Below are 23,062 nucleotides of genomic sequence, written 5' to 3'. Positions count from 1 at the left end.
GTATCTCTCCGGGAACAGAGTTGGTGAGCCCTGCTCTAGGGAGTAGGGCCACACAAGGGAGCTTGTGGCATTTAGCAGAAACCCACAGAACGGATCTCATAATAACTGTGGGACACAGCTGGTATGATGAGGGGAGGTATGGGTACAACAGGGTTGACTAATGAGACCACCCTAGGTTGTACAGGCGCATGCTAGCCACATGAGCTAAATAAGCTTCAATTTGTCCCCTAATGCTAAAGCACTGAGAAGCCAAAGTAATAGAGGACCGGTATTCGCACATGTTACAGTATGCTGCTGGTCTGTTGACAACAGGGGACCACTTTTAAAGACATCCACCCACTCTGTCATTCGTGCTCCCGAGTGGCGCAGCAATCAAAGGCACTGCATCTCAGTGCTAGGGGTGTCACTACAGACACCATAGGGCGGTGCCAATTGCCCCAGCATCGTCCAGGCCTTGCCGGTGTAGGCCATCATTGTAAGTAAGAATCTGTTCTTTACTCACGTGCCGAGTTAAAGGTAAAAAAATATATATTATAACAATAATTCTTCCTGTTTTGAGTGAGAGACAGGAGTGAGATTGTCTTTTTATATCCTGGGTCTGATTTAGTGTTGCAGCTGGTCCCTTCAATATGAGCTTCGTTGGTGTTGTCTTTACAGTTAACTGCGTTACAGCTATCAGGATATCTGAACCTCGTGGACATACTGTATGTTTTCCTCGTGAAAAGGGAGATATCAGGATCATTTGGGGTTGGTTTTAACATTCATTTGATGTTTTTCCAGCGGTGAGCGTGAGCATATTGGTGTGCATCGGCCTGGTGTATTTGGCTTGTCTGAATGTACTCTTCCCAAGAGTTTTTCGGGACCATGCAAACTGCAGAAACATGAACAGACACATTACAAAGAGAGCGCGAGCTGTGAAGAGGGGGAGATTATGTGGATGATGGACATGTGTGTTTGCGTCGGTGAGCGAGACCGTGGTGTTTCCATCCAGAACGGCTGTCTGCTGCGTCACGTGGAGTCTGTTCCCAGCTGTACTGCAAGCCTGGTGAACCCGTGAGGCTTGTGTTAAATATAGTTTGTTTATTTACACACGAGTGCCGCCCGGGCCTCTGGGCAGCTCCGAGAACGAGACGTCACAATTTCTCAATCTGTTTGTGTGTGTCTGTGTGTGCTACAGTGTATGACTGGTGTGTGTGTGTGTGTGTGTGTGTGTGTGTGTGTGTGTGCTAGCTACATTATATGACTGACGTGTGTGTGATTACAGAGGTTTTGTGAAACACACAGAGGATATTAAGGGCATAGTCCACCGTGCCTGTTACTTCAACCCAACAACAGCATTTCTCTACCTCCCCACCCTCCCAGAGGTCTGCCGTATACTAGTTGAATAAAAACAAAAATGAACTTCATTCGACAGCCCATATGCCTTGGCCTTGGATGAACAGCTGAGTGCAGCTGCTCACCTGATCCCTTTATAGCCTGTCCAGCTCAAGAATAATCATCTTAGGTCTCATATCAAGGGCTCCCGACTAATTATCTTTGTTAATTCGCCCGTCTTTAGCGTCTTACGGCCTGTTTGTTTTGTGACTCTGAGAGAGAGGGGGGGGGGGGGGAGAGAATTAGAGGAAGAGAAAGGATGACTGTGAACAGCCTTGGGGTGTCTGGTTCTCAATGTCCAACTTGACCTTAGCTTTTGTCACCTTTTCTCTCTGTGAAAACATGACGATACCGCTCGGTTTCATTAGACCTACACACCCTTGGTGACCATATACACCAGGACTCGTATATCTTATACAACGGAGTGTAGTGGACGCTAGTCCAGCAGAACATTATTCCTCGCTAGAAGCACCATTCATTCACACACAGCCTAGAGAGAATACTGTTATCTGTTATCGAGTTCCTTCCCTGATGGGTGAGCCAGTTCCTCTATACAGCCATTCAGGACATCCTTATGTGATCTCCGCTGCTTACATTGTCTCGATTGATATGTGGAACCCCCCAAGGTTACCGGTAAACAAGGATGGCCTGCTTTTCTCTTCGGCTCAAGCCTTGCTTTGATTCACCGTGTAGGCCTGTTTCTTGCCAAGAGCTCAGAGAGAGACTCTCCACAATACCAAGTCTTTCTTGTCCGGGATACGATAGTGGCCTATAAAAGATATTGTCCTTGTCGTTTCTGTCGCTGAATGTGTTGTTAGGAAGTGTGTGTGTGTGTGTTAAGTAGTATGTACTAAGCATCCCCCCCTTATCTCTCCCACAGCTATAGAGACGCAGAGTACCAGCTCAGAGGAGATAGTGCCGAGCCCGCCGTCGCCCCCTCCTCCCCCGCGGGTCTACAAGCCCTGCTTTGTGTGCCAAGACAAGTCCTCAGGATACCACTATGGAGTCAGCGCCTGTGAAGGCTGCAAGGTGAGACACACCACCTAACCTTATATCCATACACGATATTCTATACTATATTCTATTCTAAATTTAATTCTATTCTATATTCCATTCTATATCTCATTCTATTCGATGCTATATTTCTTTCTATTTGGTCCCAGGTTCAAATTGTACATTGATTCTGGGGGATGTTCTGTAAATGGTGGGCTGGCCCAATGTTCTGAATGCATATAGGGGTGCCCATGATGATATTTCTAACACATATCCTGCTTGTCCTGGTTTGGAATGGGAGTAACCAGTCCCAGGGGCCATCACCCTAAGGCACCCCTGAACATTTGAACAAATGCTATGTCTAGTATTTCCAATGAAAGTTATCCAAAGTTCCAATTGGGGGGTGGCCTAAAAATAGTGGACTGGACTATCGCTTATGTCATTGCTTATTCTAACTTCCTATATCTAGGGAATATACCTAATCAGTTGCTCAACCCGAAATGTGTCTTCCGCAGTTAGCCTCTAGGGTACGTTGCACTGCAGGGCGTCAAATTCAAAACAACAGAAATCCCATAATTAAAATTCCTCAAACATACATGTATTTTACACCATTTTAAAGATAAACTTGTTGTAAATCCAGCCACAGTGTCCAATTTTCAAAAAGGCTTTACGACGAAAGCAAACCAAACGATTGTTAGGTCAGAGCCAAGTCACAGAAAAACACAGCCATTTTTTCCAGCCAAAGAGAGAAGTCACAAAAAGCAGAAATATAGATCAAATTCATCACTAACCTTTGATGATCTTCATCAGATGACACTCATAGGATGTCATGTTACACAATACATGTATGTTTTGTTCGGTAAAGTTCATATTTGTATCCAAAAATCTGAGTTTACATTGGCGCGTTATGTTCAGTAGTTCCAAAACATTGGGTGATTTTGCAGAGAGCCACATCAATTTACAGAAATACTCATAATAAACATTGCTAAAATATACAATTGTTATGCATGGAATTTTATATCCACTTCTCCTTAATGCAACCGCTGTTTCAGATTTCAAAACTTTACGGAAAAAGCATACCATGCAATAATCTGAATACGGCACTCAGAGACCAAAACAACCCAAGCAGATATCCGCCATGTGTAGTCAACAGAAGTCAGAAATAGCATCATAAATATTCACTTACCATGGATCTTCATCAGAATGCACTCCCAGGAATCCCAGTTCCACAATAAATGTTTGTTTTTGTTCGATAATGTCCATCATATATAATATATGTCCAAATACCTCCTTTTTGTTTGCGCATTCAGTACACAATCCAAACTCACGACGCACGATCACTAGGGGCAGACAAAGTCAAAAAGTTCCGTTACAGTCTGTAGAAACATGTCAAACAATGTATAGAATCAATCTTTAGGATGTTTTTAACATAAATCTTCAATGTTCCAACCGGAGAATTCCTTTGTCTTCAGAATTGCAATGGAACAGAGCTAACTATCACGTGAACGCTCAAGACTGAGCTCGTGGCTCTCTGGCAGACCTCTGACTCATTCCCCTCTCATTCGCCCCCACCTCACAGTAGAAGCATCAAACAAGTTTCTAAAGACTGTTGACATCTAGTGGAAGCCTTAGGAAGTGCAATATGACCCCATACACTGTGTATTCGAAAGGTCAAGAGTTGAAAAACTACAAACCTCAGATTTCCCACATCCTGGATTTTTTTTCTCAGGTTTTTACCTGCCATATGAGTTCTGTTATACTCAGACATCATTCAAACAGTTTTAGAAACTTCAGTGTTTTCTATCCAAATCTACTAATTATATGCATATTCTAGCTTTTATGGCGGTGTAGCGGGCAGTTTAATTTGGGCACGCTTTTCATCCAAAATTCCCAATGCTGCCCCCTACCCTAGAGAAGTTAACCCAACCCCTCTGAATCAGAGAGGTGAGAGGGGCTGCCTTAATCGACATCTATGTCATCGGCGCCCGGGGAGCAGTTGTTGTGGGGGCCAACTGCCTTGCTTAAGGGCACAGCGACAGATTGTTCACCTAGTCGAAGTGGGGTTTCAAACCAGCGACCTTTCGGTTACTGGCCCCGACAGTCTTAACCACTAGGCTACCTGCCGCCCTATACGCTATCTATATATGATGGGACTGCCAGATGTGGGCTATGCTTCAATAATATTGCGCTATACAGTTCTCATTAACTATATGGAAAAATATATTTGGTTAGTGGCTTTAGTTGGAGAGTGTGGATCTGCTGTGTCGTTCGAACTCCAAATGAAGTCATTATCAAAAGCGCGTGCTCCGGCCGGGTGCAGAAGAGCTGCATTCAGCAAGAGTCAACACGTACACTTGTCATCCCCACTCCCCATGCATGTGTCGTAAGCCATCTCCAGCACGTCCTCAAATATCATACGTGTTCTTCACTCCCGAGCTCTCCATTGATCAGGCCTCGCAAGCCTTTTCGTGTGGTTATGTGAGACGTGTTATGAAAGCAGCAGGTACACTGACTTGCACTCTGTCCTGTTGTAAGGCAACCGTCTGCCTTCTGAAGTGGTATCTGGCCTGCCTTATCTGCAGTACAGTGTTTCATAAGACCGGGTTGTGTAAGCTTGTGTAAGCAGTGGTGCGCTGGGGCACTTGCTGTTCATCTGTAGTGAGTGGAGGTCGAGGGATGGGGGTATAAGGGGATGAGTTGTTAGAGGGGTTAGAGGGGTTGAGGGCAGGGCGATGGTCTAAGACTGGCAGGCAGAGAGGGAGGCTGGATGACTGGCTGCGGTGGTGACAGGTGACCATTAGGCCTGCCTCACATGGCTGGGCCCAGGGAAGCGAACACCTGGCCTGGGACGGAGTGAGGGAAAGAGGTGCTGCAGGAAGGAGCCCAGTTGACACTCAAAGGAAGGCGGGTCACGGCATCCACAGTGGAGATGAGAAAAGAGAGATTAGGAAGAGGAGGAGAGATTAGAAAGACAGGGACATAAGGACCGGAGAGGAGGAGAGTAGAGATGACCGAAAGGGGACAACAAAGAGATGAGTGGAGCTTCTGGAGCCGAAGGAGTCCTGTTTTAACACAGCAAGATCTCGCCGCCTTCAATGGAACTTAACCTGTCCTCTAATAGAGACTTATCCTTATCCTGCCCTTTTATGGGGGCAGAAATGCACCACTTGCCGGAGTCCTCAATAGCTTGTATTGTCTCTTAACTTCACACTACTCCTTGTTTTCTAATAGTCCCTGATTTTAAATATGCTGAATACTAGCTATTGATGGAGAGATGTAGAGTGAGTGAGTGCGTGCGTGCAGTCTGAGTCAATATGAAAACAGGACCGTGACTTCATGTTGGCTATATAAGAAACAAACTGGCTAAAACTCACTGGGTGCTGTGCGTGCAAGCGTGTGCGTGCGTGTGTACATCCCTGCCGGGTTGTAGCTACCCCGGCGCCAGCTGCTAGTCACAGCCCCCCAGCAGAACTTTCACAAATTCAGCATTCGCCTCCCCTCTGTCCTGTTCACCATAGGAGGTGATGAAGCTTGGCATTCTCAATAATTCAACCTTACAGGCATATTCATGTGTATATACAGCCAGTCATCGGAGACTGGGGTAAGTTGAGGGTTAGCATTTTAGCATCTCTTTAACTAGCCCAGCTACAAAGCCCAACCCTGGGGGGGTGGGTGGCGTTGAGGGATATGGTCGGAACAAGCTACTTAGTGATGGCTCGTTTGTTGTTGAAGTGGAGAACTCTCTCATGTTCCCTCTCTTTCTCCCAGATATAAACACTTTAACATAACATTTGCATGCTCTCTTCATATTTATGTTTTTGCCTCCGAGGCATCGGTGCACAGCATGAACCCTCTCTTTTTATTTTCTTTGATGTGAAAGAGATTAAACCCCCCCCCCCCCCCCCCCCAAAAAAAAACATTGCTCGTCCCTCTGTTGTTGTTGTGGTGTTTTTAGCTGTCCTTGTTAGTCACTTCTTTAGTAATGTGCCTGTCACAGACGTAGTCGCCGAGCAGGAGAGGCAGAGTCTCTGGGCATTTTCAGATGGTCGCATGAGGACACCTGCACACTCAGTGGGAGTCTGGGGAGGCTGGCATTACTCTAGGCACAGTTTGTGAACTACAAGTATAAGAGGATTCATGCTTTTTTCCCTGTGCAGTTTCAGACCTTTCCCACGCAATCAACCGTTACCACACACACATGCACAACATGAGTCAGGTCCAATATTATTGGCACCCTTAATAAACGTGAGCAAAATAATATAAATACTGAGCTATAGTGTATGCTCCCCCAAAAATTCTAATAATATTATTTTATACTAATACAATTGCTCATAGAAAGAGATTTTGTTTACCAAGTAAAACATATTTTCTCTCAAAAAGATATGGGTGAAAATGATTGGCACCCCTGTTTTCAATACCTTTCGATACCTCACGAGGATAACGGCGCTGAGCCTTTTTCTCAAATGTTTTATGAGATTACAGAACACATTGGAAGGGATCTTAGACCTTTCCAGAACAATGATATCCTTCGTCTGCACTTATGGGGCCGCCCTCTTCAGTTCAAACCACAGGTTTTCAATGGGGTTCAAGTCCGTAGACTGAGATGGCCTCTTCTGGATGCTGCCGTCCCTTACAGTTGTGCCACGTTTACGCAATAGCACTTTAATCGATTGATCAAATGCACATCTATAGCCTACAGTATACTGTAATAATACTGTTCCTCTCATCTCGCTCACCTTCAAATAGGATCCCTCCCCACCTATCAGCCTGCCTGTCTCTCCTCTCAGGAGGGGTAGGACGAGGAGAGCGAAGGATAGCCCATGATCCGGGAAGGACAAATTGTGGGTTTTAGTCCATCTGTCGGCCAGAGAGCTAATCTCCTGAAATTGTGGCGCTCCCCTGCCAGCCGGCCCCACCCAAACATGACCCACCCCCTTCCTCCGTGATACACATTGACCCACCCCCTTTCCTCCGTGATACACATTGACCCACCCCTTTCCTCCGTGATTCAATATGACCCACCCCCTTTCTCCGTGATTCAACATGACCCACCCCCTTTCCTCCGTGATTCAACATGACCCACCCCCTTTCCTCCGTGATTCAACATGACCCACCCCCTTTCCTCCGTGATTCAACATGACCCACCCCTTTCCTCCGTGATTCAACATGACCCACCCCTTTCCTCCGTGATTCAATATGACCTATGACCCACCGTCGCTCCTCCGCCCGTCAATGTTGCCAGTGATTAACCCATTGAGTGACTAATGAAAAGAAATAGAAGTTATAACTTCCACATTGTGCTTGATACTGATGGCATCCTCTACAGTCTCTGCCTTGCCAGAATACACAAAGAGGGTAGATGCCTCGAATGGTAGATGTACCGTTTGAGCTTTTGTTGGGGTTTTTAGGTTTTTGGAGCTTTGAGACGCATGGGTTGGCGACTTTTGTGTATCTGACACCCTCCTCCTGTCCTTTCGTTTTGTTTCAGATATCTGCTGGGAAAAAAATATCTGCGGCGAGTGTTTTTTTGTAAGCATTTTAAACCCATGTTCTCTCTCTGTAATGATTTTCAGTTGGCCCCGACCCAGAATTTCTTTTTGCTGGGCCATTTTAAATATATAAAGTAGGTCATGGAAAATAGCTGGAGGCCCATTGGCCTCTGCGTTTCATATCCCCGAACCGTTTTGACTTACTTAAAGTCCTAAAAGCATCTCTGTGTCTTAATGGGCTATTACCAAGGTACGTGGGTGATCTCATGAGATGGCAACAGGAGTTAATATTTCTCCTGCAGATTATTCATCGCTACGACTTTCAAGAGCCTAGTGTTTGGGTAACGCACTGTGGACCCCATGGAACACTCTGGGACTATCTATAGGTTCTTGAATCTCCTCACGCTCACTGACAATATCTCTCTCTTCTCATCGCTCTCTGTCTTCACCCCTCTGTCCTCCAGGGCTTCTTTCGGAGGAGCATCCAGAAGAACATGGTGTACACGTGTCACCGGGAGAAGAACTGCATCATCAACAAGGTCACCAGGAACCGCTGCCAGTACTGCCGCCTGCAGAAGTGCCTGGAAGTGGGCATGTCCAAGGAGTGTGAGTAGCACTGCTAAACTACACCACCCTGCCAACCCTAACCTCAGTACACTATACGTCATCCACAGAGGCCATGTCGTTATCCAAAACTATGCACTGACAATCAGGACAATTAAATCCTTTCCGTTCGACTGCCATCTGGGATGAAATGTCTGGGTGTTTCATTGAGTTCTGATTGATGGGATATCCTGCGTCACTGAAGTACGCGGCACTGCCCAGTCGAGCCTATACTACACAGCAAAAACTCTGATCACAATCATCACAATCATCATTCTCTATCATAGGGCCTCAGGACTGTGTGTGTGTGCGTGTATATATGTGGGTAGTGTACACTGCCCCAATACACATTTTGGCTTTGCACAGTAATCGAGGTAGCATAGTGAGTCTTAGTGGAACTCTGTGATGAATATGTTAGCACCTGCGGAGAGTGAATGAGCAGGCGTCGCCTCTGATCAGTGCATCCCTGGGGCTGTGTCGACACACTCCCTCCCCACACACATACACATACACACACTGTCAGACCAGATGAGCTAATTGGTGGAGGTGAGACACACACACGCACACACACACACACACACACACACACACACACACACACACACACACACACACACACACACACACACACACACACACACACACACACACACACACACACACACACACACACACACACAGGTCCACACTGTAGGCATTGTAAATATACTGACACACACACACAGGCGGGCACACTCCTCCCTCTCTCTGTCGTCTCTCTACTATGGTATTTACCCTCTTCATGGTACTGTAAGCGCTCTGCGAGTTTCCCACGCGGCTGGCCGTCTGAGGCCTACTGTAAAGTAAGTTATCCTCAGCGCTCCTTACCTCTGAATGGGGCCATTAATCATGATTATGAGGATTACGGCAGGCCGGCTCTGCAACTCCCACCACAGGGACAGACGGGAGATAGTTTGAAATGGCACTGCCATCTTGTGGCTTGAAGTCGGTACTGCATGGCTGAAGGTCAATAGACAAGATGGGTAGAAGTGGAACCTAACAACTGATACAGGGTGAGATCTTTCTTCTGTTCATCTCCCTAATGGTTAAGGGCCAACTTCTATCTCAAATTCAAAAAGTAGCCATATAGGTTCACACTTGAACCGGAAGAGTATGCTCGCATGCTCCCTTCAGCCTTCGCTTGAAAAACAAGAAAAAAGCGACAATACTGTACATATTGTCCATTTTGAGACACCGTAGCCAGTATACACTTCCTCACAATAGTCAGAATTAATCTGAGATAACTCACGAAATCTGTCATCAATTTTAACGTTTTTGCAGAGGAGATCTTAGTCACACAATTTTACAGCTAACTAAGATGGTTGGTGCAGTATTTTGTCTCTCATTGAATGATTGAATGACAACAGACTTTATTGAAGAATCCCTACTGTTGACCAATCACAGACTAACGGCATTAGACTTTGGCTCCGGACTTCGGCTTTCCTCGAGAAACAATGTTGGGTTCCCGAACAGACGATTTTAAAAACCTCACCGGAGTCCAAAACGAACAAAAATGTCGTCATAATATATGCACAAACTCTTCCTGTTTCGTCTGGGAAGCATGCTGACAGACACCTTTACTCTCCCATACTCCCTCTATTTATTCTGTGTGTGTGTGTACTGATTGGGTTATGTGAGGGTGTAGTGTTGAGATGTCTTTCTCCGTGTGTCCTGGCTGATGACTTTGGTTGTGTTGCGAGGCTACATCGGGGGGGGGGTGGCTGGCCATCTGGGGACCTGCGGGGAGCTACCGAGGAGGCTGGGAGGGCCGGCCGCTCTGCTAGGGGACGTCTCGGTGACCTTGCGTCTGCTCGACAGCTCCAACACCGTCAGGACCGGTGCCAGGTGGCCATGCCGAGGGGGAGCGAGTGAAAGAGAAGGAGAGGAGAGATGGGGGGGGTTACCAGGGAAAGCCTGAGAGAGGAGTCAGTGATGTCGAGGAAAGGCAGGGGCTGGCCTGGAGTTTTTGGGGGAAATGCTCTTTTACAATATCAATGTTGACTATGTTTGTTTCCTTCGGCGTGCCGTTAAACCTCTGCTGGTGACTAGGCGTGTAGAATGTAGACTTGATCCATGTCATGAAGTTGTGTGGTTTTCAATACAGTCTGTGTACGACAGAGAATATGCCTATTCAAGTTTTTTTTTTTTTTAAAGTTGTGTTTTGAATTTGGTTAACGTTCAGATTATAGGACAGTCCATTTCATTGTACACACGTAAATGTTCCCCGCTGTAATTACTGTGGTAGGGTGTGTGTGTGGCTGTACTGTACTACGGGGGAGCCCTGTGTTAGTTAGTGTGTGCCCTGTCGAGGGGGTAAAACTGTGCCCCTCCTTGTCGCCTCAGCTCCTCGCTCCAGCTCCAAAGGCGGGATGGCGTTGGGCCCCCAGCCGCCGCCCCCACCCTTGGAGACCGGGAGAGGACAGACTGGGGCGCCAGGGGCGGACAGGGCAGCTCCCCGGGTAAGCAGTCACCCCCTCCCCCTCCTTCCCCAACTCCATTCCTCCGTCCCCTCTTTCCCTCCATCCATCCCTCATCACCTGTTTTCATCTCCCGTGCAGTGCCTTAGCATCTCCAGCATGTATGAACGAAGGAGGAGGAGGGTCGGAGAGGATAGAGGGAGAATAAGTTTCATCATTGCCTGGGCAAAACAGAGCAGCGAGAGAGATGCAGGCAGGAGAAGCAGGGCAACATTGACATTTTTATCTTTCCATTGAATTTAATCTGTGTGATGGACGACCTGTCATGGGTTTAATTTTCCTCCTTCAAATTATCCCTGTCTGTCAGCTGGCTGGCCCTCTCTCGCTTTCTCATGCACAAACACACGTGCACGCACCCACACATTCATACACACGTGCACGCACCCACACATTCATACACACGCACGCACCCACACATTCATACACACGCACGCACCCACACATTCATACACACGTGCATGCACCCACACATTCATACACACGCACGCAGACACATTGTCAAACGTAGCCTTTTATATTGTGAAATCCACTATGAGTACAAGTGATTGATTGATGGGAGTATGTGTATTGCTTCTAGCATACCCAATACAATACTATACGCTACAATGAATAGACTGCTAGAATGTGTTTCATATCAGTGGGAAACCCAATTCCACACGGTCGTACCATTTTAAGAATGCTAGAAAGAATCCTTCATAGCTCAAACACATTCATATTCAAACAAAGCATTCGTGTTGACACATTCCACGATTTACACACACACACACACACACACACAAAATAATGCTGTGGGCTGTATTTCTTCTCCCCCTCCCTAGCCCTGCTATGGATCGCCCTCCAGTTATTGCACACAGCAATTCTCCGTGACTGATCGCGAGTCCCGGCTAATAGTTCTTTAATGACTGCGTTCAATTGTGTTGTGCAGCTTTTGATTGCGGTGTCAATTTGTCAGCACGGGTAATGTCTCTGCGTTAAGGATTCTCCACTTTTATTTAGGGAATTCATTTAACGTCTCCAACGGGCGCCGTAATGGCGGTTGGGGGGGGGGGGGGTGCGCTGAGTCGCTTTGACAGGTACGGGAGAGCGGGGGAGGGCCCGAGACACACATACGCACACACACTCACATCATTCTCAGCTCTCCTCACCTGTCAGCTCCTTTAAAGGTGGATGGACTTTGTGGCAAGAATAAATAGCTGTTGGCAATGCGTAATTGTAGAGATGTAAGAAAGTGCTTTACTTTACTTACTTGTTAGTGACGCACATTAATCAATATCTCTGTAATTGTGCCAAATTTAGCCAAAAGTCTCATTTTCATCTGAAGTCTTAGTGATTTGAGGGTGCGCTTACCTAGCAAATGCAGGATCTGCTGTTGTATCAGTGTGTGAGTATCAGACCTGCCCCCTTCCCCCCCCATGTCTGTGGACTGATTTAATGAAAGTTGTCCCTGTACGGTGCATCCCTTTCTGGCCCTGGGTCAGATGTTGTCCCTAGACAGACAGTAATCTGTGATGAGTTTTGTGTACCCCTATAATGGTTAGGATTTGGACAGGGGAACTGATCCAGGGTCTGTGCCTAAGGTTAACCTCTGGGTCGAGGTCTGGGGAAAGGGGGAGAAGAGGAAAACAACAAACCCAGGGAAGACCTATCAGAGAACAAGTGAAGCTTGGAGCGACAAAGACGGAAATAAGCAGGCGATTGAGGATTAAAGAGAGGGAGAAGAGAGGAATGCGCAACAGTGATGGAGATAGAAAGAGTGCATGAGAGCGAAAGCTAGAGGGGTTGTGCAGCTAGTGGGAGCGGGGCTCAGCCGAGCCCTTAAAACCATTACCGCCTGGATATTTGTCATATTATGTTATTAGATTAGCCAGGGCCTCTAATGAAAGCAGTAGCAATGTGTCAGCATTATGAACGACCTTATCCGCCAACGCCATTTATCACCTAACCCGCCTCCCCTCCTCAGACCTATACACCCCAGGGTGGGTGAGGGGAGGGAGGGGGAGGAGGGAGAGCTGAATATACCCTAATGGCTTTCCAATGCTAAACACAGCAGCGGCTGGTGTATTTGTCATTTCGGGAGTGAGTGTAGCTACATTCACAGCAGCGGTCGGAGCGCCGCGGGGGAATGGCATTTCTCAGGCTTTCCTTTTGGATTATTTCCTCAGTAATATCTCTGTCCCCCCTGGGCCGACCTCTCATGGTCGTTTATCTTCCCGAATGGGATCAGAGCTGGAATGTGTTCTGCTGGCTTCTTAGCTACAGAGGCCCTCGGAGCTTGATGTTTTCCTACTGCCACTTAATCATCCTCTTCCATCGGGTATCTGTCCTGTTAGCTAGCCTACATACACCACCTCCCACTCTTGTCCTTTTGCTACCTCTATTTTATATCTCAGTCCCCTCTTAGTTTCAGTCTAGATATACCGCCACAATTTAAATACTGTTCCACAATTTGTCCCCCCCAACACAAGTGAAATCCTGGGTGCTTTTACCCGCAGTTTAATTTCACCTTGGTTTTATTTCTGTCTTTGATATCACAATTACTTTCTAGTTTAGGCAGGAAAAGCAGTATCCTTCCTAGACTGTTTGTAAACCAACCAACTGAAACCGAGACATACCAAATTTACCTCCGAAGCACCCTTGTTTTTAACACACCTTTTAGACATTCCACTGCTAAATGGCCTCCCCGTTCCTAAACCCTGCTTCTCTTCCTTCTCTCTCCCGTCAGCGGTGAGGAACGACCGGAACAAGAAGAAGAAGGATGAGAAGAAGCCGGAGTGCACTGAGAGCTACGTGCTGAGCACTGAGACGGAGCAGATGATCAACAGGGTCAGCAAGGCGCATAAGGAGACCTTCCCTTCCCTCTGCCAGCTCGGCAAATACACTACGGTGAGCACCACAATACTTCGTCAGAGGTGTGTGCGTTTCTGCGTGTAAAATCTCACAGATTACCAGGACCGTGCATTCGCTCATCTGTTGTGGTTGGTATTTTAACTGAATGATTCTTCAGTGTTGTTTTAAGTGTAGCTTCAGAACCTTGTTGGTGCTGCGACCTGCGATTCTCATAATCACAGAGTTCATTCATTGTGTCATTCATGTTGTCTGTGTGGAGTCTTGAATGCAGGGGTGCAACTTCGTTTTTAGAAGTGGGGGGACATAATCTGGCTGAGGATTCCACCCCCCCCCCCAAAAAAACACAAAAAAAGAATTGGGGCATCTAAGATAATTTCCTGCATTTCTGCACAATCCAATATGACCCATGGCCCTTCTAGCCCTCTTAATTTAGAACAACAAAAAAGCTCAAATGTCCCAGTCATCAAGCTAGTTAAGAGATCATTGTTAAATATGTTTAAGTGATAAGACTGAACAAGATCAAAGCTAATTCAATAATCAATATTGTTGCACCATTAACCGATAACCTAACAAATGAACAACTCTTTTAAAATGAAGTACAAGGACTTTTGATTGTGTTTATTAAGAAATCCTCTATCAAATTTCAGCCAGCCCACCCAGCCAGCCCGATCCTTCTACACACCCGACCCCCACCAGCCTAGTCAATAACTAAACTCTCTTCCAACACATTTTTTTTCACAGTCTTTAGGTTTGGGAATAAAGTTTCAAAATAATACAAAAAATAAGCGCAAAGCTACACATACATTATACATATTTTATTTCAGCTCATGAAACACTTTACATGTTTTGCGTTTTATATTTTTGTTCAATATTATAGTTGAAATCTTTTGAGGCATCTGGCTTGTTCTCTGCTGCACAGAGAGAATAAAGTGTATCCGCAAAAATTCACCTGAGCTCCATCACAAACTGGTCTTCCCTGGCTGCCTCGCTCTGCTGAGACACCTTTCACCATCTGATCCTCCTAAACTGAATTACCTTGGTGTACATTTATACATTATCTAAGATTAGAATCAATGGTTCAATAATTGAAATGACCATTATTCCCAGATCCCAGACTGTAGCATTAATCTGCTGTCCTGTAGGTACTGTAGTTCTACCCATCAACTCAAGGTGGAACTTTGTATCATTCAATAATATTGTTAATACACTGCAAAAATCACCAGAACTCCGTAGACTGGTCTTCCCTGGCTGTCTGACCCTGCTGGGACACCTGTCACCATCGGATCCTGCTAAGACATGATGATCATGGTGCACCGTCAGTACACAACACTATGACAGTGAAGCCTGTAGAGCTGTTTATTACTAGAATTATCTAGGGAAACTGACAAATCAATAAGATTACATTGCTATACTGACTCTTAATAAAAACTCACATTGCACAAAAAAAAACGCAATTTTGGCCAGCTCTCTTTCTCTGTATATCAACTGGCGAAAGCAAAGAAGTGAATTTACTTCTGTTGAAACGGGACAAAAAGCCTACAAAACATTTCCATACAAACAACAGCTGTTAAATGGTAATAATAGCCACCTCATATCGCAATCTGATACTGATAACTACAGGCTAGACTAGAGCGAAATTGGCTTTGGTGGCTACTAGCTCTCTAATTCATTCACCTCAGTTGAGACACTACTAGCTCAGTACTGGCAATTTCAGAATGTGACCCCCCAGTCCCCAGTGAAAGTTGCGCTGCTGCTTCAATGTAAAACCATCTTCACCCAATAAAAACAGGTTAGCCATCAAACTCATACTAGTTCCTCTTTCTCATTCACAGAGTAACAGCTCGGAGCGGCGTGTGGCTTTGGACGTGAACCTGTGGGACAAATTCAGTGAGCTGTCCACCAAGTGTATCATCAAGACGGTGGAGTTCGCCAAGCAGCTTCCTGGCTTCACCACGCTCACCATCGCTGACCAGATCACCCTGCTCAAGGCCGCCTGTCTGGACATACTGGTAAGGGGATCGCTTTTGGTTAGGTCTACTAATGGTTGTCTGGAACAAATGCTAACACACCCTCTCGGATCGCTCTTCACGATCAGAGTTGGTCAATTAACCAACCCTGGTCCTGGTCCATCTGAGAGGGAGTACAGGCGTTTGTTCCAGCACTAAAACACCATATCACCAACAAATCACCTTTATAAGTAGGAACTCGATCAGTTGAAACGGATGTATGAGTGCTGGGGTGGTGTAAAAACCTGCACACAATCTAGTTTTTTCAGGCCTGGGATTAGTGAGTGGTGACCACTCTTTTATATAAGATCTGTTCATAGGATTATTGAAAGTACTACAGCTACTTATCGATTCATACCCCGTGCTATTTCATGATTGGCCTATGTATTTTATTTCTGGCATTCTCAACCAATCCTGCGCTCCGCTCCCTCAGATTCTGCGGATCTGCACGCGCTACACACCGGAGCAGGACACCATGACGTTCTCGGACGGCCTGACGCTAAACCGGACCCAGATGCACAATGCCGGCTTCGGACCGCTCACCGACCTGGTGTTCGCCTTCGCCAACCAGCTCCTCCCCCTGGAGATGGACGACGCTGAGACTGGGCTGCTCAGCGCCATCTGTCTGCTGTGTGGAGGTACTGCGGCTGTTTGGATTTAACCAATGCTACTGCATATTTAATTTTTTTATTTTTTATTTTACCTTTATTTAACCAGGCAAGTCAGTTAAGAACATATTCTTATTTTCAATGACGGCCTGGGAACAGTGGGTTAACTGCCTGTTCAGGGGCAGAACGACAGATTTGTACCTTGTCAGCTCGGGGTTTGAACTCGCAACCTTCCGGTTACTAGTCCAAAGCTCTAACCACTAGGCTATGCTGCCGCCCCATACAGATGCACCCATACACACTCAGTGATTGAAGTTGATAATGACATTGTGCCCGGGTAGAGTAGGGTAGGGGTTCATCTGCCTCGTCTTCATGTGGCTGTGAAGGTGTCGCTGTCTAAAACCAATAGAGCTGGTCACATTGCTTCTCATTATAGGCAACTGTCACTGTACCGTATTCCAGCATTCACATATTGGACAAGCTCCCTGCTAGTGAGCATTTCTCCTTTGCCAAGATAATTCATCCACCTGATAGGTGTGGCATATTAAGAAGCTGATTTAAACAGAATGATCATTACACAGGTGCACCTTGTGCTGGGGACATTAAAAGGCCACTTTTAAATAGGCAGTTTTGTCACACAACACAATGCCTCAGATGTGTCAATTTTTGAGGGAGCGTGCAATTGGCATGCTGACTGCAGGAATGTCCACCATAGCTGTTGCCAGATGATTTAATGTTAATTTATCTATCATAAGCCACCTCCAACATCGTTTTAGAGAATTTGGCAGTACGTCCAACCAGCCTCACAAGCGCAGACCACTTGTATGGCGTTCTGTGGGCGAGCGGTTTGCTGATGTTAACGTTGTGAACAGAAGTACCCCATGGTGGGCAGGCATAATATGTCATGAAATAGGTAGGCATAAACTATGGACAACTAGCACAATTGCATTTTATCGATGGCAATTTGAATGCAGAGAATGCATACAGTTTAGCATGAGCTCTATTTATTACATTTCAACTCACTGAACACACCCCTGTATTGTTTGTGGCTGTGTGTAGATCGGCAGGACCTGGAGCAGGCTGACAAGGTGGACGTACTACAGGAGCCCCTACTGGAGGCTCTGAAGATCTACGTGAGGAAGAGGAGGCCTCACAAACCACACATGTTTCCCAAGATGCTGATGAAGATCACCGACCTGAGGAGCATCAGTGCCAAAGGTGATAGGCAGTCCGAGACATCCGTCCACACCGTTGACCATTTCTTTCTCGTTCAAAGGTTGTCTGAAATAGGCCAAGATCAGGCATCTTGCGATTGGTTCACGGATGATCGATAACGGAGAGGACACAAATGTAGTTTCCTCAGTATTACGAAAGGTGTGCAGCAGGGGTCGATTTTTGGGGCCCTGTTCTCTTCACTATTTATATGAAACCTGTAACATTCCTCTCTATGCGGATGGTACAGTTATTACTGTTATTTACTCCTGTGCCCCCCCCCCCCCCCCCTCAGTACAGCAGACCTTTCATGACCTTCAATGTGTTTTTGACAATTCAAAAATCACTTACTGATCTTGAAACTAGTGCCTAATGCCAATAAAAAAACCCTAATTGATGTTCTCTAGGTCTTGTAATATTGACCCTGAGGACCTGCGTATTTGCACGTGATGATACTCTTTTAAAACGCGCATTGAAAAACGGACAAAAAAGCTGAGAATTAAGAATGGATTTGTATAGAAATAAATCCTGCTTCACTTTGAAAAGTAGAAGGAAGATTGTTCAAGGAACACTTCTCCCAGTGTTTTATTATGGTGATATAATCTACATGCATGCGGCAGCCTCTGTTTTAAAACCTTCAGACTCAGTCTATCACTCAACACTGCATTTTATCACTGGGGACAATTTTCTTACACATCACTGCATTTTGTATAGTTCTGTTGGCTGGGAGCCTCTGACTACCAGAAGGTCCCACTTTACTCAGCTCACGTCTTAATTGGAAGTCCTGTTTCAATTAGCGTTATATTATAATGGACTACTATATATAGTAGTTAAAGCTGCAATATTCAACTTTTTGGGCGACCCGACCAAATTAACATAGAAATGGGATTTTTAGATCTGTAATTTTTATCGAAAGCAAGTCTAAGAAGCATAGATTTGTTCTATGTGCGCTATTTATATGCTTCCCATTCTTACGTTTCGCTTTTACTTTCGGATTTGTAAACCAGCTGAGAATACAATATTTTTGTTTATGGAAAATATATTTCACAGCGGTGTAGATGGTACAATGTTTCTCTACACAACACTTGCTTGTTTTGTCACGAACTGAAATTAGGCAAACTATTTTAATTTTAGCAACCAGGAAATGGAGGCGCAATTTATGCATAGTGCAGCTTTTAAAGTACTTACTTTGCAACATCCATAAAGGTTTAAACTAAATTGTAAAGGTATACATTTGTAATGTAGATCCAAGTCAAGTGTGACTCATTCATATAAAGGGGTTGAATGTCCACAACTGAGGACAGACTAACACCATATCTTGGTCCTCCCCTCCTCAGGAGCCGAGCGTGTCATCACCCTGAAGATGGAGATCCCGGGCTCCATGCCCCCTCTCATCCAGGAGATGCTAGAGAATTCTGAGGGTCTGGAGAGTGGGGCCACAGGCTCCCGGACCAGTGGGGCCCTCCCAGGCAGCTGCAGCCCCAGCCTATCCCCAAGTTCCGCCCAAAGCAGCCCCAGCCCCACCACGCAGTCACCGTAGCAAGCCGCCCTCTTTTTCGCTCATCCCCCTCTTTCTCCCTGTGGTTGTGGGGTCCTCAATGGACACAGAGACTGGCGTGTTCTTGAGTGTTCCGCCCTATGTGCGATACACCCTCTCCTGCTCCACCCCCTCAAAGACAGTGTCGGGAAAATGGCGGACGGGCGGTGGTGGGATTTCTCTGTTTTCTGGAACACTGCTGATATCCCCTCTGTCCCTCACCCTTCCCCCTCTCTCTCTCTCTACCTGAAAGACTGAGGGAAGGTATCGAGCAGTCAGAGCTGTGGACACTGGTCCACTCAGAGGGGCTGGCGGGAAAGGGGGGGAACAGATGGACAAGCGGACAGACTAACACCAGACACTTTTCTCGTTTCTCCAAGGCGGACTGCAGGCATGGACTTGTCGAAGAAGAACCCACATAAAAAGACTGGGTCATTCTCCTTTTCCATCTTTGAAAAACAGATTTCGTACAAAATATATATAGAAAAGTAAGGAACTCTTGTGATTGAATTCTTCTTGATGGAATAACAGGTTGAGAAGAAACTCCTTTTTTGTGTGTTTTAATTGTTTTATACCCATGAGGGTATCAAAAGAGAATTGTTCCATTGTTTTATCACATACTGATGATGTTTTAATTAACAAAAGTAAAGAAGTTTAAAATGACTTTTTCAATTTAAAGACATACACACGCAAATGTGCACAGAAAAGAGTTGCGATAAATATCGAACTATTCCAGGTTGGGTTTGCTTTTTCTCTCCTTTTTCTTTTCTGCTGCAAAGAGAATGGAAAAAAATGATTGTATGAGCTTGGATGTATGATATGGTCACAGGTCCTTCAAGAAATCAAATGAATGAAGTTAAGGTGTATTTTAAGTAGCCTTTGAGTTCATGTATATAAGCTGTATTCATTTCTTTAAAGAAAAAAAAAACTACGTATACCTTTTACGTGTTTTGTTCATAGGTTTCTGTTTCAAGAAAAATATATTTTAAGCACATTTTCCTGAAGGAAACGAATCTGTTTGTCCCTTTAAATGAGGGACAGATCCATAGAAATCACTATGGTTCTTAAAAACAGCAGCCACAATTTAGTTCACTCTCACCCCTTAAATTACAACAGATTTCCATGAATACGAAAAAGAAAACCAAAGCACTCATATTGGGGCTTTTTGGTGATTGGATTTGGGTAGTTGGAGGGTTGAGAGCCAGGCGCTGGGTTCATCCAGCTAGGCACAGAGACTAGACACAGCATGGTTCCCAAATGGATTACAATGTGAAGCATGGAGTACAGTACACACATTTTCCCCCAAAAAAATGATATGGGGGAGGGTAACTTGAGTGATCTAGTGTTCCCTATTGATGGTGAAGAAAGTTGGCCTTGTTGACTATGCTCTCACGACTATACCAACAACCTGGGTCGTATTCATTAGGCATGAAAAATAAAAAAATAAGTGATTGACACAGGGAGAGTCTACCCTCCCCCCCTTGTAAAAATGTTTTGCAGTGTGCACTAATGAATGTGACCCCGTTTTGGGAAACGGGACCTTTGACCTTTGCCTCAGAGCAATACCACCTGTGATTCTTCATAGAAGCCCAACATCACCACTGAGCCTAGTTTTTGATTCTCACACGCAGCTCGCTCAAACATTCATCACTGTACACAAACACATACCGATGTCTCAGGAAGGAATCGTTCTGTATGCTTTGCTTGTTCTTTGTAAGAGTTTCCACTGTGCTGCACCCCACTGCCTATCACAAACACTGACACACATATGCATGCTACTGAATTCTACAACTCTACAATCACTCGTCTCTGCTAGGCCAGTACTTTGCAGAGAGACTGGTCTGAACAACAAGAGCTATGAAGAGGATGTCAATATGGATTCTGTTGGAATCATAAATGTGTTCCTTTTTTTTTCATTTCTTTATTTGTACGGTCAAAGCTGCTTTTTTTTTTTACCCTCAATTTTTCACCTGTCCTCAACAGCGCACAAGCCTCTCCCCAGCGAATCTGGATTAGCAACACAAACCCCTCGATTTGAGAAGTATGGAATATGTTGCAATTTTTTCAAAATTCATCAGGCAACTCAAAATAAAAACTTTTCATAATAGTGTTTGTTTGTGTGTGCCTGAAGCAGTGTTTGATTACACATTTACGATAATACATCAAGATGTGTAATATATATTTTTTATAGTCTTATACTTGAGTAGTCTTCTGCACCTGAGCCTTGTCCTTTGAGAAGCATTACTTGGCGTGTAAACAAATGTCTGTTAGATGACAGAATAGATGAGTAGGCCTCTTCTGATAGAAGAAATACATTGATGGCAGCAACGGCTACCATTTACAGACAGTCATAATGTCTTGCATAATGTACGTACGCAGCAATGAATGGGTTCCGTGGTATGGTATATGTGCTGTTGCAGACTACAGTACGAGGAAAACCATACAAACTTTAGGCCCTCAAATACCAACGAAGGCTACCGTGTTCTGCTGGTAGCAAGCAGGCCATTGAGAGGGGTTATTTGTCATCTGGCATAGAACGTTTAATATCACTCATCACAGACGGTAAACTACGAACACAGAGCATACTGCGTCTCTGCTTGTGCTTGGGAGGGATTGTACTAGTTCTTGTAACTGCGTGAGATAAGAACAGCTTTTCAAATTAGCGAGAAAGATGTTTGCTGCAGTTACTCAAATGGCTTCATCATTTGATTGGTAGAAGATATAGTGTTCCTCATTTTTTAGGAACAGTGTACAGGTGTCTAATTTATTTTGGATTACCAGCCTTTTGAGTACGTTTAAATGCACAGTAATAATTTTATATTAAACTGACTATGGCAGTAGGTAGATTATGCAATAGTAATGTAAATACCTTACTCTGTTTATCAATCTGTGTACGGTCAAAATCGAAGTAAGTATACTCTGATTAAAACACCTGGATTTCTGAGCAATCTTTAGAATTATTAAGACTTGTAAACACCTTAAATCGGCGTTCCAGCTGTGTATTTATACTGAACAAAAATAAATATGAAACAATTTCAAAGATTTTAATGAGTTACAGTTCATATAAGGCAATCAGTCCATTTAAATACATGGATTATTCCCTAATCTATGGATTTCACATTTATTTAATCTTTATTTAACTAGGCAAGTCCGTTACGAACAAATGCTTATTTACAATTTACATTTTCCTCATGCAGAGCAGAGCGACACATCTCCTTCGCATAGAGTTGCTCAGGCTGTTGATTGTGGCCTGTGGAATGTTGTCCCACTCCTCTTCAATGGCTGTGCGAAGTTGCTGGATATTGGCAGAAACTGGGACACGCTGTCGTACACGTTGATCCAGAGCGACCCTAACATGCTCAATGGGTGACATGTCGGGTGAGTATACAAGTCATGGAAGAACTGGGACATTTTCTGCTTCCAGGAATTTTGTACAGATCCTTGCGACATGGGGCCATGCATTATCATGCTGAAACATGAGGTGATGGCGGCGGATGAATGGCACGACAATGGGCCTCAAGATCTAGTCACGGTATCTCAGTGAATTCAAATTGCCATTGATAAAATGCAATTGTGTTCATTGTCCGTAGTTTATGCCTGCCCATACCATAAACCCACCGCCACCATGGGGCACAACATTGACATCAGCAAACCCCTCGCCCACACAAGGCCATACACGTGGTCTGCGGTTGTGAGGCTGGTTGGACGTACTGCCAAATTCTCTATAACAACGTTGGAGGTGGCTTATGGTAGAGAAATTAACATTCAATTCTCTGGCAACAGCTCTAGTGGACATTGCTGCAGTCAGCATGTCAATTGCACGCTCCATCAAAACTTGAGACATCTGTGGCATAGAGCCCCACTGTGGAGGTGTCAT

The 23,062-nt window shown here is 45.1% G+C and overlaps 1 protein-coding gene across 4 annotated transcripts in view; it reads left to right on the top strand.

Annotated features, from left to right (window-relative positions):
• raraa (retinoic acid receptor, alpha a) overlaps positions 1–21,159 on the top strand; it is a 259,366-nt gene extending 238,207 nt beyond the window's left edge. For all 4 annotated transcript variants that reach the window (XM_046368974.1, XM_046368975.1, XM_046368973.1 and 1 more), the window contains 7 exons: positions 2,255–2,403; positions 8,321–8,462; positions 13,698–13,858; positions 15,655–15,831; positions 16,262–16,466; positions 17,496–17,654; positions 18,986–21,159. In XM_046368974.1, the coding sequence (XP_046224930.1) occupies positions 2,255–2,403; positions 8,321–8,462; positions 13,698–13,858; positions 15,655–15,831; positions 16,262–16,466; positions 17,496–17,654; positions 18,986–19,188 (1,196 nt within the window). In that variant the 3' untranslated portion in view covers positions 19,189–21,159. The remainder of the gene's footprint in view (positions 1–2,254; positions 2,404–8,320; positions 8,463–13,697; positions 13,859–15,654; positions 15,832–16,261; positions 16,467–17,495; positions 17,655–18,985) is intronic.
• Positions 21,160–23,062: the final 1,903 nt, after the last annotated feature.

This window comes from Oncorhynchus gorbuscha, linkage group LG11 (genome assembly GCF_021184085.1).
Source record: "Oncorhynchus gorbuscha isolate QuinsamMale2020 ecotype Even-year linkage group LG11, OgorEven_v1.0, whole genome shotgun sequence".
NCBI lineage: Eukaryota > Metazoa > Chordata > Actinopteri > Salmoniformes > Salmonidae > Oncorhynchus > Oncorhynchus gorbuscha.
This window is presented reverse-complemented; position numbering and strand designations above follow the sequence as displayed.